Genomic DNA, 15,099 nt, shown 5'->3' with positions numbered 1-15,099 from the left:
TTTTTATTTTTTTTAAACTTTTTTTTTTTTTTTTTTGAGACAGAGAGAGACAGAGCATGAACGGGGGAGGGGCAGAGAGAGAGGGAGTCACAGAATCGGAAGCAGGCTCCAGGCTCTGAGCCATCAGCCCAGAGCCTGACGCGGGGCTCGAACACACGGACCGTGAGATCGTGACCTGAGCTGAAGTTGGACACTTAACCGACTGAGCCACCCAGGCGCTAGGGGCTACTTTTTAAAGTGTGCCTACTATGGGCCTGACGCCATGCCGGGTACTTTCTGTACAGATTTCTAATCCATACTTCCCTCTGGAAAGACTCCGACTCCCATTTTACCAATAAGATCATGGTTTAGGGAGGATAAATAGGTTGGCAAAGTTACAGAGCTAGTGAGTGACACTGAACCCAGGTGTGTCTAATCCCAAAACCTGGGTGTTTTCCTCCACACTGGAGATGTAATGGGTCTTTTCTAAAGTACAAAAAAAATCCACCTGCCCTCAGACCACCATGAGCCAGTGGGAAATACACAACCCTCAAGAATCACATTTCCTTCCTCCAAACAATGTGGTGTTTGCTGTGCCAGTACATGGCTCTTACATACACGGTGAAAAATCCTCAGTCAACCCATACTCTGGTCATTATTACCCTAGACTCATTGCCTCAGAGTCTCAACCCGCAATTCTAATGGCCTTTTAGATGGAAATTTAAGTCATTTAGCAACACACAAAAAAAGCATTGGATAAAAGTCCAAAAGCATTTCAAGCTTGGCCCATGGCCCTTCCTCATAAAAAAAAAAAAAAAAAAAAAAAAAAAAAAAAAGAGGCTAAGGATTGATGGGAAGGGGGTGGAAGGAAGGACTTTGTGGAAGGCAAAGAGAGTTAAAGCAATTGCAATAGAGTGTGCAATTAATGAATATTTGTCCAGTAAACAAATAAAATGGGCTATGCTGGTTTAAAAGAAAAGAACTTGCCAAGTTTCTCTTCTTCATAATAATTTTTATTCAGTGAGCTGGCCTACACCACAGATCCACAAATTCTTATTTAGGAAACTAATTTGAATAAGAAAGCATACTCAAAAGAAGTGTTTGCTTCCTTTTTTTGTTGCTGTTGTTTTTGTTTTTTGTTTGGTTTTGCCTAACCAGGGGGTAGATGCCCTAAGTAGATGTTACATGGGTAGTTGGTAAAATATCAAGCATGAATATAATTAGGCTGTGGTGGGGATGTGTGGATAGGAAGTTCTTGATCAAATGCATAGCCAATGAGGTGCCTGGGTGGCTTAGTCAGTTGGACATCAGAGGCTTGATTTCAGCTCAGGTTACGATCTCACCAAAGGTGAGATCATCCTTCCTGACAGGGCAAAGCCCACTTGGGATTCTTTCTCTTTCCCTCTCTCTCTGCCCCTCCCCTGCTCACACTCTCTCCCAAAATAAATAAATAAATAAACTTTAAAAATAAATACATAAGTAAATAAAGTACATAGCCAGTGTTTTCTAGCTCCCCAGACCCCTGCTCAGTCCTACAGAATGCTTCTTAGTTCCATTTTCCCCGCCATAATCCCTCTCCAGATTTTTGCAAAGACTTTCTGTTGTCATGCAGGAGGCAATCACGTGGTATCATGTTGATGCATCCTATCACGGGGATAAGACCTTTCTGGAAAAAAAAGTTAGAAAACCTCCATAGGATAAGCATTCTAAATACTGCATCTAATTGACATAAATAGCTAACTCTGAATGAGCAAGTGAAAGAGTAGCATGGGTAATTGAAAAATGCCAATTTGTGAAATGACTGATTAAAAGCCAAATAGCCCTTAACTATCTCCTTGAACTACATTTAGGTATATTTCCTAATTAAAGAGGAGTATGAAAGACTTCATGCCCTGTATATATCGTTCGCACATGAATCCATAGCATGTTTAGGCCGATATTATAACCACCTAAGGTTTAGCCATGTCTCCCTATCCATTTAATAATTTCTCAGGGCGCCTGGATGGCTCAACTGGTTAAGCATCCAACTCTTGGATCTCGGCTCTGGTCATGATCTCACAGTTTGTGAGTTCGAGCCTCACATCAGGCTCTGCACTGACAGCACGGAGCCTGCTTGTGATTCTCTCTTTCCCTCTCTCTCTCTCTCTCTACCTCAAAATAAATAAACTTAAAAAATTATTTAAAAAATAATTTCTCAAAGACCTTTGACAACAACCCTTTCCTCCACTATGTTGATTAGCTGTACTGATAAATAGCCATAAGACAGATGAATAAGACAATTTAGCAAGGTAAGAACTGCCTCACAATAGCATACTCTCCTCCATACTCTGTTGGTACCTAATGCTTTTCACTCTGTAAGGCTCAGTTTAAATTCTATCCTTTCCAACTACCACTCTTTTGACAATTATTTTTATTTTTTTCAAATTTCATAAGCAGTTATACTCTATATCACAATATCAGTAATTTGCTTTCCTTCTTGCTTTGTTCCTTAAGTACTAAATGTGTGATTCCATTTTATTTATAATCTATTGTTAAGGCCTCTGAGGGTAGGCAGTTGGTCTTATGTTTATTTCTACCTCTACAGAACTCTGATTATTGTAGAAAACTCAGTGTATTAATCTGCTTGGGCTATTATAACAACATACTATAGATTGTTATTTTGGCTTAACAACAAAAATTTATTTTCTTTTTTTCTTTTTTTAATCAATGTTTATTTATTTTTGAAGGAGAGAGAGACAGAGCATGAGCAGGGGAGGAGCAGAGAGAGAGGGAAACATAGAATTTGAAGCAGGATCCAGCCTCTAAGCTGCCAGCACAGAGCCCAATGCGGAGCTCAAACTCACAAACTGTGAGATCATGACCTGGGCTAAGTCAGATGCTTAACCAACGGAGCCACCCAGGCGCCCCCCAGAATTTATTTTCTTACATGTTCTAGAGAATAGATGTCCCAGTTCAAGGTGCTGGAAGATTCAGTTCTGGGGAAGCCTCTCTTCTTGGCTTGCAGATGGCTGCCTTCTCACTGTGTCCTCACATGACCTTTCCTCTGTGCACAAGCAGAGAGAAAGAGAGAGAGGGAGACAAGAGGGAGAGATCTGTCATCTGGTGTCTCTTCCTTTTCTTATAAGGACAAGAGCACCAGCAGAGTAGGGACCCACCCTGATGACCTCATTTAAACTTAATTACCTCACTAAAGCCCCATCACCAAATATAGTCTTATGGGTGGTTAGGGCTTCAATATATGAATTTGAGGGGAGAGGAGGACAAGATTTAGTCTATAACACTCAGTAAGTCTAGTACAAGTACTTGTAGACTGGATAAAACATTAGAGGCTGGTGGGCATTCTTTCTGAGCCATCTCTTGCCCTTGATCATGGTTTGAACAACTGGTTTAGAAACATTGTGTCAGATTCTTCACACAAAAAAACCTGACTTTTTAAGTCTTTAGAAATAAATCAAGGAAAAGAGAAACAGAGGCTCAAAAGAGGTAGAGTATACTATTCCTACAGCCGCATAACTAGTAAGAAGCTAGGCTCTAATTGAAACTCACCTTGCCTTCTGGCATTCATCGTTTGAACTTCTGCCTCCCAGAGCAGAGAGAACCAGTGGATGCTGCTCAATGCAGATTGGAGGATCAATAATAAGAGACAGGAATTACTGAACATCTACTGGGATGATGACCTTCATATCAATACAAGGACTCAGTGGGCTCCTCTAGTAAATATTGAAGGGATCCGTAAATCCATGAAATATTTCTACTTAATATTTTTACTGATATCATTACTTTAACCCTCAGTTTAGCCATTTACTGTATAGAAAGTAACATAGGACAAAGAAAAGTTACATGACTTACCCAGAGGCACAGAGCTAGAGCTGAGATCAAAACCCAGATCTGGTCTATAATATTCCAAAGTTTTGTCCTAATGTCTATTCTCTGCTGTCTCCCTATATTTCCAGAAGCTGAAAAGTCAGTGAATCATGCCTTCAAGATTGCAATATTATTTTATTTTTTATAAAAAAAATTTAACGTTTGTTTTTGAGAGAGAGAGAGAGAGAGCAAGCAGGGAGGGGCAGAGAGAGAGGGGGAGACACAGAATCCCTCTCGGGCCCAGAGCTGTCAGCACAGAGCCCCATACGGGGCTCGAACTCACAAACCATGAGATCATGACCTGAGCCAAAGTTGGATGTTTAAGTGACTGAGCCATCCAGGCACCCCTGCAATATTCTGTTAGAGACCAGTTTGTATCAGCACTACGGTGAATACTGAAGGAATATCGGGAGAACTCAAACACAGGAGATAGAAAATCAAACTTCACTTGGAATGATGATATTCAATAGATTCAATCAGTAATAGAACTAACACACTTGTTGTTTTCCCTTATTGTAGAAGAGAATTCCTCCAAGAAGACCAGGAACAAACTGATCTGGATTCTCCTCTGTGCTTCCACATCCCCACTTCTGCCTGAGAGTGAGACACCCCTAAGATCCAAGAACACAGAAACACCCAGCCAAACCCACCTCCACCATGGGGGCCATGGTGATGTTGGCGGGCATCTTCTTAGCTTTGCTTACCCTCACTACTGAAGGGGGGGTCCTCAAGAAGGTCATCCGGCACAAGCGACAGAGTGGGGTGAATGTCACTCTGCCCGAGGAACACCAGCCAGTGGTGTTTAACCATGTCTACAACATCAAGCTGCCAGTAGGTTCCCAGTGCTCAGTGGATCTGGAATCCGCTAGTGGGGAGAAAGACCTGGCCCCACCACCATCAGAGCCCAGTGAAAGCTTCCAGGAGCACACAGTAGACGGGGAAAATCAGATCGTCTTCACACACCGCATCAATATCCCCCGGCGGGCCTGTGGCTGTGCCGCGGCTCCTGATGTCAAGGAGCTTCTGAGCAGACTGGAGGAGCTGGAGAATATGGTGTCTTCCCTGCGGGAGCAGTGCACCACGGGAGCAGGCTGCTGTCTCCAGCCTGCTGAAGGTACGCCCAGCGCCTCACTGTCCGGATGGGAGAAATGATGGGCGTGGCCAGATCCATCAGTTGTTTCCAAAGGGGTTCCCTGTGGGAACTAGCCTCACAAAGTGTTCATTGAAAAGAGATTTTGTGGTCAAATAAATGTGGAGAATGTAACCATCTCTGTTCTGCTCTTGGAGAGTCTTGATGACAATGTTTCTCAGAGGAGTTTCTAAGCTTCTGAGAAGTCTTGCTTGGAAAAATCTTGTTCCATTTTAATGGCTAGTTTCTAACACTTATTTGACCACAGGATCTACACACTCTCTACCTCAAAACCTATGAGCATATTTATGAAGTTTCTGGCCCAAGATCACTCCCTGAAAGGTGCTGATATGGCCCCATCACCTCCTTGTACAGGCATGGAAACTAAGGTCCAGAAGGAGGATAGGATTCCTCAAGGTCCTGCCACCAGTGGCTGAGGTAGGACTTGAGCCACGATATCCCACACCCTGGTGTTTTTACAAAGACACAGTTCTGTTTATGGTGGTACTAAATCTGGGAATTGGAAAATAATCTTCCAGTATAATGGCAACTCCAATGACGATCACAATATGCATTGAGCCCCTTTATGTATCAGGCACTGTAACTCATTATCTCATTGAACCCTCCCAACAACCCGCTGGAGTATGGTTTAATACTCCCATTCTACAGATCTGACAACTGAGATTCAAAGAAGTTAACCAACTGGCACAAAAAGGGCACCAAGAGTAATAAGAGAGAAGAGCTCTGAGTGTGCCTGTGGTCTCCAGAACTCCCACTCCCCCCATGATACCCTTTCTCCAGGGCATTCCCTTTGTCAGGAATTTTGCCACTTGCAAATTGTGTTCATCTCTACTCCCTAGAGCTGAGAGAGCACAGAGCACCGGGACTTTAAGTAGCTTCAAATCAGAGCTGAACCTCTTTATTGCTGCCACTCAGAAAAAGTTACCAGAAAGCACTTTGATAAGGTATTTCAAGAGTAGTCCTAATTGAGGTGCCTGGGTGGCTCAGTCAGTTAAGTGTCTGACTCTTGATTTTGGCTCAGGTCATGATCTCACAGTTCATGGGTTTGAGCCCCGTGTTGGGCTCTGCGCTGGCAACGTGAATCCTGCTTGGGATTTTCTTTCTCTCTGCCCCTCTACGACTCATTCTCTCTCTCTCTCTCTCTCTCACTCACTCAAATTAAGTAAATAAAACTTTTTATTTATTTATTTATTTATTTATTTATTTATTTATTTATTTTACAATGCATATGTATTTATTAAAATTTGGAAGGAAAGTAATATTTCGTTATTTTAATTTCTATTTATTTGGCAATTAGCAACCTTAGACATATTTCAATATGTATGTTTAACAGTTATATTTTTTTAATGAATAAAACATTTTTTTAAAAAGAGTAGGCCTAATCACCATAAGTGGAGAGTACTATAGGGCAGGCTCTAGCTTTCCAAGGCAAAAAAAAAAAAAAAAAAGTTTTCTTTATACACAAATTACTGTATATTCAATATCTACCGATTCCCTGGAAAATGCAAATGGGAGTTACACAACAGGGTTAATGCCAAAGACTGGGTTGAAATAATTATTCAGTGTGGTGCTGTCCAGTAGAAATATAACATGAGCCAGATATGTATTCTTAACTCTTCAGTAGTCACACTAATGATATGAAAAAGGAACAGGTAAAAGTAATTTCAATCAACTGTTTTATTTAACTCAGTGTAGCCAAATTATCCACTTTTCAGCCTGGAATCGATACAAAATTATTAATACAAAAAAAGGATATTTTATATTCCCTTCATTAAGCTTAGTCTTTGCAATCCTTCCAACATTTTTTTTTTTAATTTATTTATTTTTGGGACAGAGAGAGACAGAGCATGAACGGGGGAGGGGCAGAGAGAGAGGGAGACACAGAATCAGAAACAGGCTCCAGGCTCCGAGCCATCAGCCCAGAGCCTGACGCGGGGCTCGAACTCACGGACCGCGAGATCGTGACCTGGCTGAAGTCGGACGCTTAACCGACTGCGCCACCCAGGCGCCCCAGTCTTTGCAATCCTATATGTATTTAACTCCCTTAGCAACTCTCAATTCAGACTAGCCACAGTGCAATTAATACCCACATGTGTCTAGTGGCTACCATACATGCAAACATATATTTAATTCTTACCTTTCCAACCATTTTATTAATTGCCTTGCTCCCTGCTGTAGAGCGTAAACCCACATACCAACTTGAGTCAACCCAAAATCTCTGCAGGAGAAAATCACAATGAGAACAACAATAGGTTCATAATGTCCTCACTTAACCGTGATAAACCCGAGGGAAGTGGGCTCTTGGTACCACCTGACCGATGAAGAAACTGATCTTCAGAGCATCTAAGTGTCTTTCCAAATGCGGCACAGCTATTGAGCCAGAATCAGAATTCAGAGTTCAGTTCAACAAATATTTCTTGCAGGAAACAATTGTTCTCTTATGTGCTTGACCTTGGCTAGGTGCGGGGAAAATAACATGGCCCAGCATAACCTGTTCCACAAGGCAGTGGTTTGTAATCACTGGGGTCCTGGGAATACGTAAAAATTCAATAAAAACTATAGATCCTCCCCCAGGGAGGTGGGGGGAACACACACACACACACACACACACACACACACACACACACAGATATACACATTAACACACAATCTTGCACGTGAGTGTACAATTTCAGAGAGTACAGGTTACGAATCCGTGCCTACTCTAATTGGATGCCAGTCCCCTCTGATTTCACACACTAAGCAGCTAGTTTTCAAGCCAGTTGGAGCCTGAGGGTGCCACCCTCTTCTGGCTGAATTTGCAGCTGGGTTTGACAGGTGGTGACCTGGAAACCAGCTGCTTACAATCAGCGGCCTGCCTCTTCTCTTCTTGTAGGCCGCCTGGACACCAGGCCCTTCTGCAGTGGCCACGGGAACTTCAGCACGGAAGGATGCGGCTGTGTTTGTGAACCCGGCTGGAAAGGCCCCAACTGCTCTGAGCCTGAATGCCCAGGCAACTGTCACCTGCGGGGCCAGTGCCTTGACGGGCAGTGCGTCTGCGACGAGGGCTTCACTGGGGAGGACTGCAGCCAGCCGGCCTGTCCCAGTGACTGCAACGACCAGGGCAAGTGCGTGAGTGGGGTCTGCGTGTGTTTCGAAGGCTACACGGGGGCCGACTGCAGCCAGGAGGTGTGCCCGGTGCCGTGCAGCGAGGAGCACGGCAGGTGCGTGGACGGCCGGTGCGTGTGCCGGGATGGCTTTGCGGGCCACGACTGCAACGAGCCCCTGTGCCTCAACAACTGCTACGACCGCGGCAGGTGCGTGGAGAACGAGTGCGTCTGCGACGAGGGCTTCACGGGTGAGGACTGCAGCGAGCTCATCTGCCCCAACGACTGCTTCGACCGGGGCCGCTGTGTCAACGGGACCTGCTACTGCGAGCAGGGCTTCACGGGCGAGGACTGCGGCCAGCTCAGCTGCCCGAACGCCTGCTCGGGCCGGGGCCGGTGCGAGCAGGGCCAGTGCGTGTGCGAGCCGGGCTTTGCCGGGGCCGACTGCAGCGAGAAGAGGTGTCCCGCCGACTGTCACAACCGCGGCCGCTGCGTCGACGGGCGGTGTGAGTGTGACGACGGTTTCACGGGCGCGGACTGCGGCGAGCTCAGGTGTCCCAACGGCTGTAGCGGCCACGGCCGCTGCGTCAACGGGCAGTGCGTGTGCGACGAGGGCCACACAGGGGAGGACTGCGGCCAGCTGCGGTGCCCCAACGACTGTCACAGCCGGGGCCGCTGCGTGCAGGGCAAGTGCGTGTGCGAGCAGGGCTTCCAGGGCTATGACTGCAGCGAGATGAGCTGCCCCAACGACTGCCACCGGCACGGCCGCTGCGTGAACGGCATGTGCGTCTGTGATGACGGCTACACGGGCGAAGACTGCCGCGACCTGCGGTGCCCCGGGGACTGCAGCAACCGGGGCCGCTGTGTGGACGGGCGGTGCGAGTGCGAGCACGGCTTCACGGGCCCCGACTGCGCGGAGCTCGCATGCCCGGGCGACTGCCACGGCCAAGGCCGCTGCGTGAACGGGCAGTGCGTGTGCCGTGAAGGCTTCATGGGCACAGCCTGCAAGGAGCGGAGGTGTCCCGGAGACTGTCACGGCCGGGGCCGCTGCGAGGACGGTCAGTGCGTCTGCCAGGAGGGCTTCGAGGGCCCGGACTGTGGGCGTCGCTCCTGCCCCAACGACTGCAGTGGCTGGGGGCAGTGCGTGGAGGGCCACTGCATCTGCAGCGAGGGCCATGCTGGGGAGGACTGCTCGGAGGGTGAGTCCGTACTGAGCCAGCGCGGCCTTGGCTGTGAGGGAGCCTGTGGCGGATGCGCTTTGGAGAGCCACCTGTGTATTACACACGCGTGCGTGCGCACGCGCGCACACGCGCACACACGCGCACCTTTACAGAGGCCCTGGTTAGTCACCTGTCACGGGGCTATGTATTTGAAGGCTCAGAAGCTCAGGGAGGTCATAGAATTGTCCCAAGGACACCTAGCTCATACACGGTAGAGCTGTTTGGTTTACCTGACTCGTCTACCCCAAGTTTAATGCCCAGTGCCCATGGTGAGGTACAGAAAATGATTTTAACAGCCTCTTTGCTAAATATGAGCCTTCTCTCTTACTCCCCACTGACACCGAACCAGAAATAAACTAAAGCCCTCTATTTGGGTGGAAGCAAAGACTCAGCTCAATTGAATGGACAGTGAGATTACATTAAACAAACTGTTTTAACTGCACACTCAGCTAGAGAGTGAGTGCTAATCACTTATGAGGCAGGCCCATCTCTTAAATCATTTTTTTTTCCATAACAGTCTTTAATCCCAAGGATTATGAGCTCCTTAAAGGAACACTATCCTGACAGCATAAGGCACAGTATACAGTAAGTGCTCAATAAACAGTGAGTGAAAATACAACCAAGAATGATAATGCTCATGTTCAGTGAGGGGGGGGGGTCTTTGCACCCCTCTCACACACCCATACCATATCTGTTGTAATAGAGAATTTCTGCTCTGATTAAAGGTATTATTGATAGGAATACATAAATGTGTTTAATGTGCCCAAGGCAGGGAAGCCTGGTTGAAAAGAACAGCAGGCTGGCAAGGAGGAGGTGTAAGCCTCAAATGTGATGAGATACACAAAGTTGGGGCAGTTCTTCTGCCTCACTCACATCTAGAAAATGAAAGAATTGGACCAAATGAGTCCCAGATAGCCTCCCAGCACTAACAGCGTGTGACCTCAAGTTCAGAGCCGGGAGCCAAGCTCAGGCTGCACGTTCCCATGCAGATGGCCTGAATCTGAACTAATATCCAGAGAACAGAGAATTCAGAGGGGCCGGGTCTCAAAGAAACCAGAAGGCCATGTTGCAGGCCCAGAACTTTAGCCTGAAGGCCACCAAAGGTTTTAAGGTTGGATCACAGCAGGGGGTCCTTGATGACCTTTTTCATTTCAGAAAACGGAAGCTGGATTTTAGGCCTCTGTGACTGGCCGTGGAAGGGACAAGTCAAGGGAAACAAACCTAGAGAGAATTCACAAAGTACCTTACTGACAAAACCCGACCCAAGCTGTCCTTTCTTACTCCTGCCAGTGTCCCCTCCCAAAGACCTCGTTGTGACAGAAGTGACAGAAGAGACCGTGAACCTGGCTTGGGACAATGAGATGCGGGTCACCGAGTACCTCGTCGTGTACACACCCACCCACGAGGATGGCCTGGAAATGCAGTTCCGCGTGCCCGGGGACCAGACATCCGCCACCATCCGGGAGTTGGAGCCTGGTGTGGAGTACTTTATCCGCGTGTTCGCCATCCTGGAAAACAAGAAGAGCATTCCCGTCAGTGCCAGGGTGGCCACTTGTGAGTGAGCAGAACCCACCCCTAACCCCCTGACAGCCTCTACCGCCCTCTGTTTGCCCAGTGCATAACCACCACCCCCATGAGTCCCTGCTCCGCCTTTGCCCCCATAGCTGTATAGCTGTCCTGTCAGAATTACACCAATTAAGACCTTGGGATCCAGCTAAACCCATTGAATATTTTTTTTAAAGAAACCCCTCATATACTAATTCACTTGACTCATAATAACTCTATAAGATAGGGGCAAGTATTAACCCATTTTACAGATGAGGAAACTGAGACTGAATGGTTAAGCATCTCATCCCAAATCATAAATGGTGAGGATTTAAACCCTGGAAGTCTGGTTGCAGGTTGATACTCTTAACCATTCTGTTCTACTACAGCCTTCCTATGGAGCTCACCGTCCCTATATGCTTTTACAAAGTGGAAACTTTACAGAGTTCAAGTTATTCTTTTAAGAATCCAATATCAGTATAATTACCTTCATACCTTAGAAGCAAGTCGTGTCTAGAAATTGATCTTTTTCTTTGCTTAGCAATAATAACATTGGCTGCCACGTATTAAATCTGGGCCATGTGCCAGGAGGCATGCCCAGCAGTCTACATGATGCAGTATATCACTCAGTCCTCACTTAGTTCCCCAAAAGAAACAGGCATACTTACCTCCCCCTCCTGAGTGGAGAAGCTAAGGCTTGCGGCTCTTGGTACAACTCGCTCACGCACACAAAGCTGGTAATGGTGGAGCTTAGATTTGAGTCCATTCTGTCTGATTCCAAACCCTTCTACATAACAGGTTTAACCATACAAAATTGCCAGTGTTTAATCATATGGTGGGTCCCAATGTTAATTTTCACACTGCCTCATCAGTAGACAGTATCCCTGAAGCAGTCAGAAATACACTCCAGCCCTAACGGAGCGAGGCATCCACCAGTGGGGTTTAGGGGAATCACCGCTGTGTCACTCTCCACACACACATGCAGAATCCTTCCCTCTGGTCTTCCTGACAGACTTGCCTGCACCTGAAGGCCTCAAGTTCAAGTCCATCAAGGAGACATCTGTGGAGGTGGAGTGGGATCCTCTGGACATCGCTTTTGAGACGTGGGAGATCATCTTCCGGAATATGGTAAGGCACCCAGAGGAGTGGGCATATGTGACCTCAGGGATCTGAAAGATGGTCCAAGGGCTCTACATACTTTTATATCAACTTTATTTCCTTAGCTGCTGGTGGGGGTCAGGGCTGTGCTTAGCCCCTGCATGTTTGCATATATATTTTCAGTTATTTTAAGCAGTCAGTAAACATAGCTCTTAGGGCTGTGAGCTCAGATAGATGCTAAGCCATCTTTAGGTTCCCTTTGTGCCTTATGGTCTGGCAAATCTCTACTCAGAGGCAAAGAAGAGAAGAAATGACCTCTGTCTCCAAATGTCCCCAGGCATATCTGAGATTGAGTATCCCTTCTCTCTGGGCCTAAAAGCACATATGAGGCAGGAAAGTGGGTTCCTGAGTCCAAGCCCAGGCTCTGCTACTAACTAACTGCGTGACTATGGGACAGCCACCCAACTTCTGTGATGCTGGCTTCCCGGTCTATCAAAGGAAGGATTGAGTTTGTGGCTCTAGAACTGCTTTGGCTCTCACATTCTGTCACTTGACTTGAGTGTCAGAGGAGTGAGCAGATTGGTTTACAAGAGGGAGAAACAAACTTGAGAAATGTCCTTATCATGTCTGTGTCCTCAGCACCCGCCAAGCTGATCTGATGCCTAGTGAGTGATGCTTAGTGAAAGAAGGGATTCAGAGGAGTAAATCACATGAAAGAAGAGGCTGGCACCTTCTTTAGTTCTTTCTTTTTTTTTTTTTTTTTTAATGTGTATTTATTTTTGAAAGAGAGAAACAGAGTGCAAGCAGGGGAGAGGCAGAGATAGAGGGAGTCACAGAATCCAAAGCAGGCTCCAGGCTCTGAGCCGAGCTGTCAGCCCAGAGCCCAACACGGGGCTTGAACACATGAACTGTGAGATCATGACCTGAGCCGAAGTCAGCTGCTCAACCGACTGAGCCACCCAGGCATCCCCTTCCTTTAGTTCTTATTAAGGTGTTCCTATCTTTCAGAATAAAGAAGATGAGGGAGAGATCACCAAAAGCCTGAGGAGACCAGAGACCACATACAGGCAAACTGGCCTAGCTCCTGGGCAAGAGTATGAGATCTCTCTGCACATCGTGAAAAACAATACCCGGGGCCCAGGCCTGAAGAGGGTGACCACTACCCGTGAGTATCACCTTTAATAGCACTGACACCATGACAAAGCTGATTGTACCCCATAGCGCCTCTGGTTGATAACATTTCCCCTTACACAACATCTGCATGAGCTAGATTTTGCTCTATAAAAAACAAACCCCAAACTTAGTGGTTTAAAACAATGATTCTGCACAGGGATGATTTGGGATTGGTCTCAGCTGAGCAATTCTGTCCTTGAGCGGGCTCGCGTACACATCTGTGTGGGCTGGGGGCTGGTTGGCCTTCGGTGGTCTTAACCAGGATGGTGCCTTTCTGCTTCACCTGGTGTCTCAGCCTCAGTCTGCCAGCCTGGGCCTGCTCCCCCAGCAGCTGGACTGGCTGAAAAGTGGCACCATATCACTCTGTCACAGCAAATCTCAAGGCCAGTCCAGATTTCAGGGGTGAGGAAATAGATGCGTCTCTTGATGAGAGGAGGCTCACAGTGACATTTCAAAGGGGGCACAGGTACAAGATAGGTAAGACCATACCACATCACCTAATCTATATACCAGTCTTGTGAGAGAGGTAGGGCAAATATTATTGTTATTAGTAGAAACCAAGGCTTAGAGAATCTAAATCAATTTAACAAACACCACATGGTTAACAATATCAGGGGCAGAGCTGTAAGCAGGGTCTAGTTTTGTAACTTCAATCCCCTTACCACTAGCACTGACTAGCCTCTGGTTTATGTAGAATGCTGACCCCATGTCTCCAATAGGAACAGAAATTAAATGTCACTCAGTAATAAACATGTCAGAGCTTCTTGGGGATAGAATAGAATTTGGCACTAGTAGATCCTTTGGTGAGGGGAAAATCAATCTGAATTTGGAGCTGTTTTACCGAGAAGCAAATTTGTTAAACATCAATAAATAAACAAATAAAATGATGATGCATTGCCATTTGAGAAAACCTTTTTATCTTCAAGATACCATATGTGCCAACTGTTTCAGGAATTGATTCTTTTTGGCAAGAGATTGTTGGAAAAGTTAAATCTGTTGACTAATGGCAAGAAAGAACATCTTGCATTTAAATATTTGCACATTCTGCCTAGCTCTGAGCCAACTCCTAGACTGTCTCCTCTGTAAGCAAGTGTTTTCCATCATGCTGACACCATCCCTCTGTGGTAGGTAGAAAGCAGGTATCAACAGGAAAAAAATCATTAGATCACCACCAAGGCATAGAAGAAATCAAGCAAATATTACTTTCTTTTGTAGGGAAACTACAAAAAAATTTTTCTTTTGTCTGCCCCTTTCTTTTTAATTTAATTCTGGGGATCGGCTGCTTTATTCTTCTAAGCAGGGCAAACATCCCAATGCCTGAAGTTCCTTAATCACATAAATATCAACACTGAGAGGCAGACGTTTATGTGTTCATTTTGCTAATACCCGAACTTTATCCAGGCTTAAAGGACCTTAAAGTTTGGGTGACAAAGCATTTTTGGCTCCTTCCCTCTGGTATCTGTATAAGGCTGTATGACAACCATTTTTGGCATCTGGATGCTCTTGAGAGGCGTTCACTTTTAAAGGATAAAGAGCACGGGCTTTGGACCCACACACACCCGAGTGTGAGTTCCAGATCCACGGCTCACTGTCACCTTGTGCAAGTCTGCTTCTTTAATGACCCTACCATCGGGAAAATGGGTTTACAGTGTCCTTACGGGGTTGTCATGAGAGTGAGGACATACATGATAGGCACTGTGCTTGGCATTGTAGTAAGAGCTAGTGTCCTCTGTTCAAGGGTCCCGGATTTGGGGGGTGATCAGTGAGCTTGACTTGATCTGGCCTTCTTATGAAAGGGCTGCTAAGGACCATAGCAGGTGTGGTGTGGGTGCTTGCTGGCACCTGTAAGCACACGGGACAGGCAGCTTCACGGTGGAATTGTAGCTTCATTTTCATTGTGCGTTCTACGGGTTCATCGTCTGTAAGCTGAGACTGATGGATCAACACTTTGAATTCAAACAATGGACCGTGTAGGTTTCTCACA

General features: G+C 46.3%; 1 protein-coding gene across 6 annotated transcripts in view; it reads left to right on the top strand.

The window, feature by feature from the left end:
* Positions 1 to 15,099, top strand: part of TNC (tenascin C) — a 95,168-nt gene that overhangs the window by 23,955 nt on the left and 56,114 nt on the right. For all 6 annotated transcript variants that reach the window (XM_040482102.1, XM_040482103.1, XM_040482104.1 and 3 more), the window contains exons 2-6: positions 4,363 to 4,957; positions 7,869 to 9,278; positions 10,590 to 10,853; positions 11,857 to 11,972; positions 12,951 to 13,107. In XM_040482102.1, coding sequence (XP_040338036.1) covers positions 4,501 to 4,957; positions 7,869 to 9,278; positions 10,590 to 10,853; positions 11,857 to 11,972; positions 12,951 to 13,107 — 2,404 coding nt within the window. In that variant the 5' untranslated portion in view covers positions 4,363 to 4,500. The remainder of the gene's footprint in view (positions 1 to 4,362; positions 4,958 to 7,868; positions 9,279 to 10,589; positions 10,854 to 11,856; positions 11,973 to 12,950; positions 13,108 to 15,099) is intronic.

The sequence above is a fragment of the Herpailurus yagouaroundi genome, unplaced genomic scaffold, assembly GCF_014898765.1.
Source record: "Herpailurus yagouaroundi ecotype Mexico unplaced genomic scaffold, PumYag 160, whole genome shotgun sequence".
Classification (NCBI taxonomy): domain Eukaryota; kingdom Metazoa; phylum Chordata; class Mammalia; order Carnivora; family Felidae; genus Herpailurus; species Herpailurus yagouaroundi.
The sequence above is the reverse complement of the archived record's forward strand: the minus strand, read 5'-3'. Positions and strand labels throughout refer to the sequence as shown.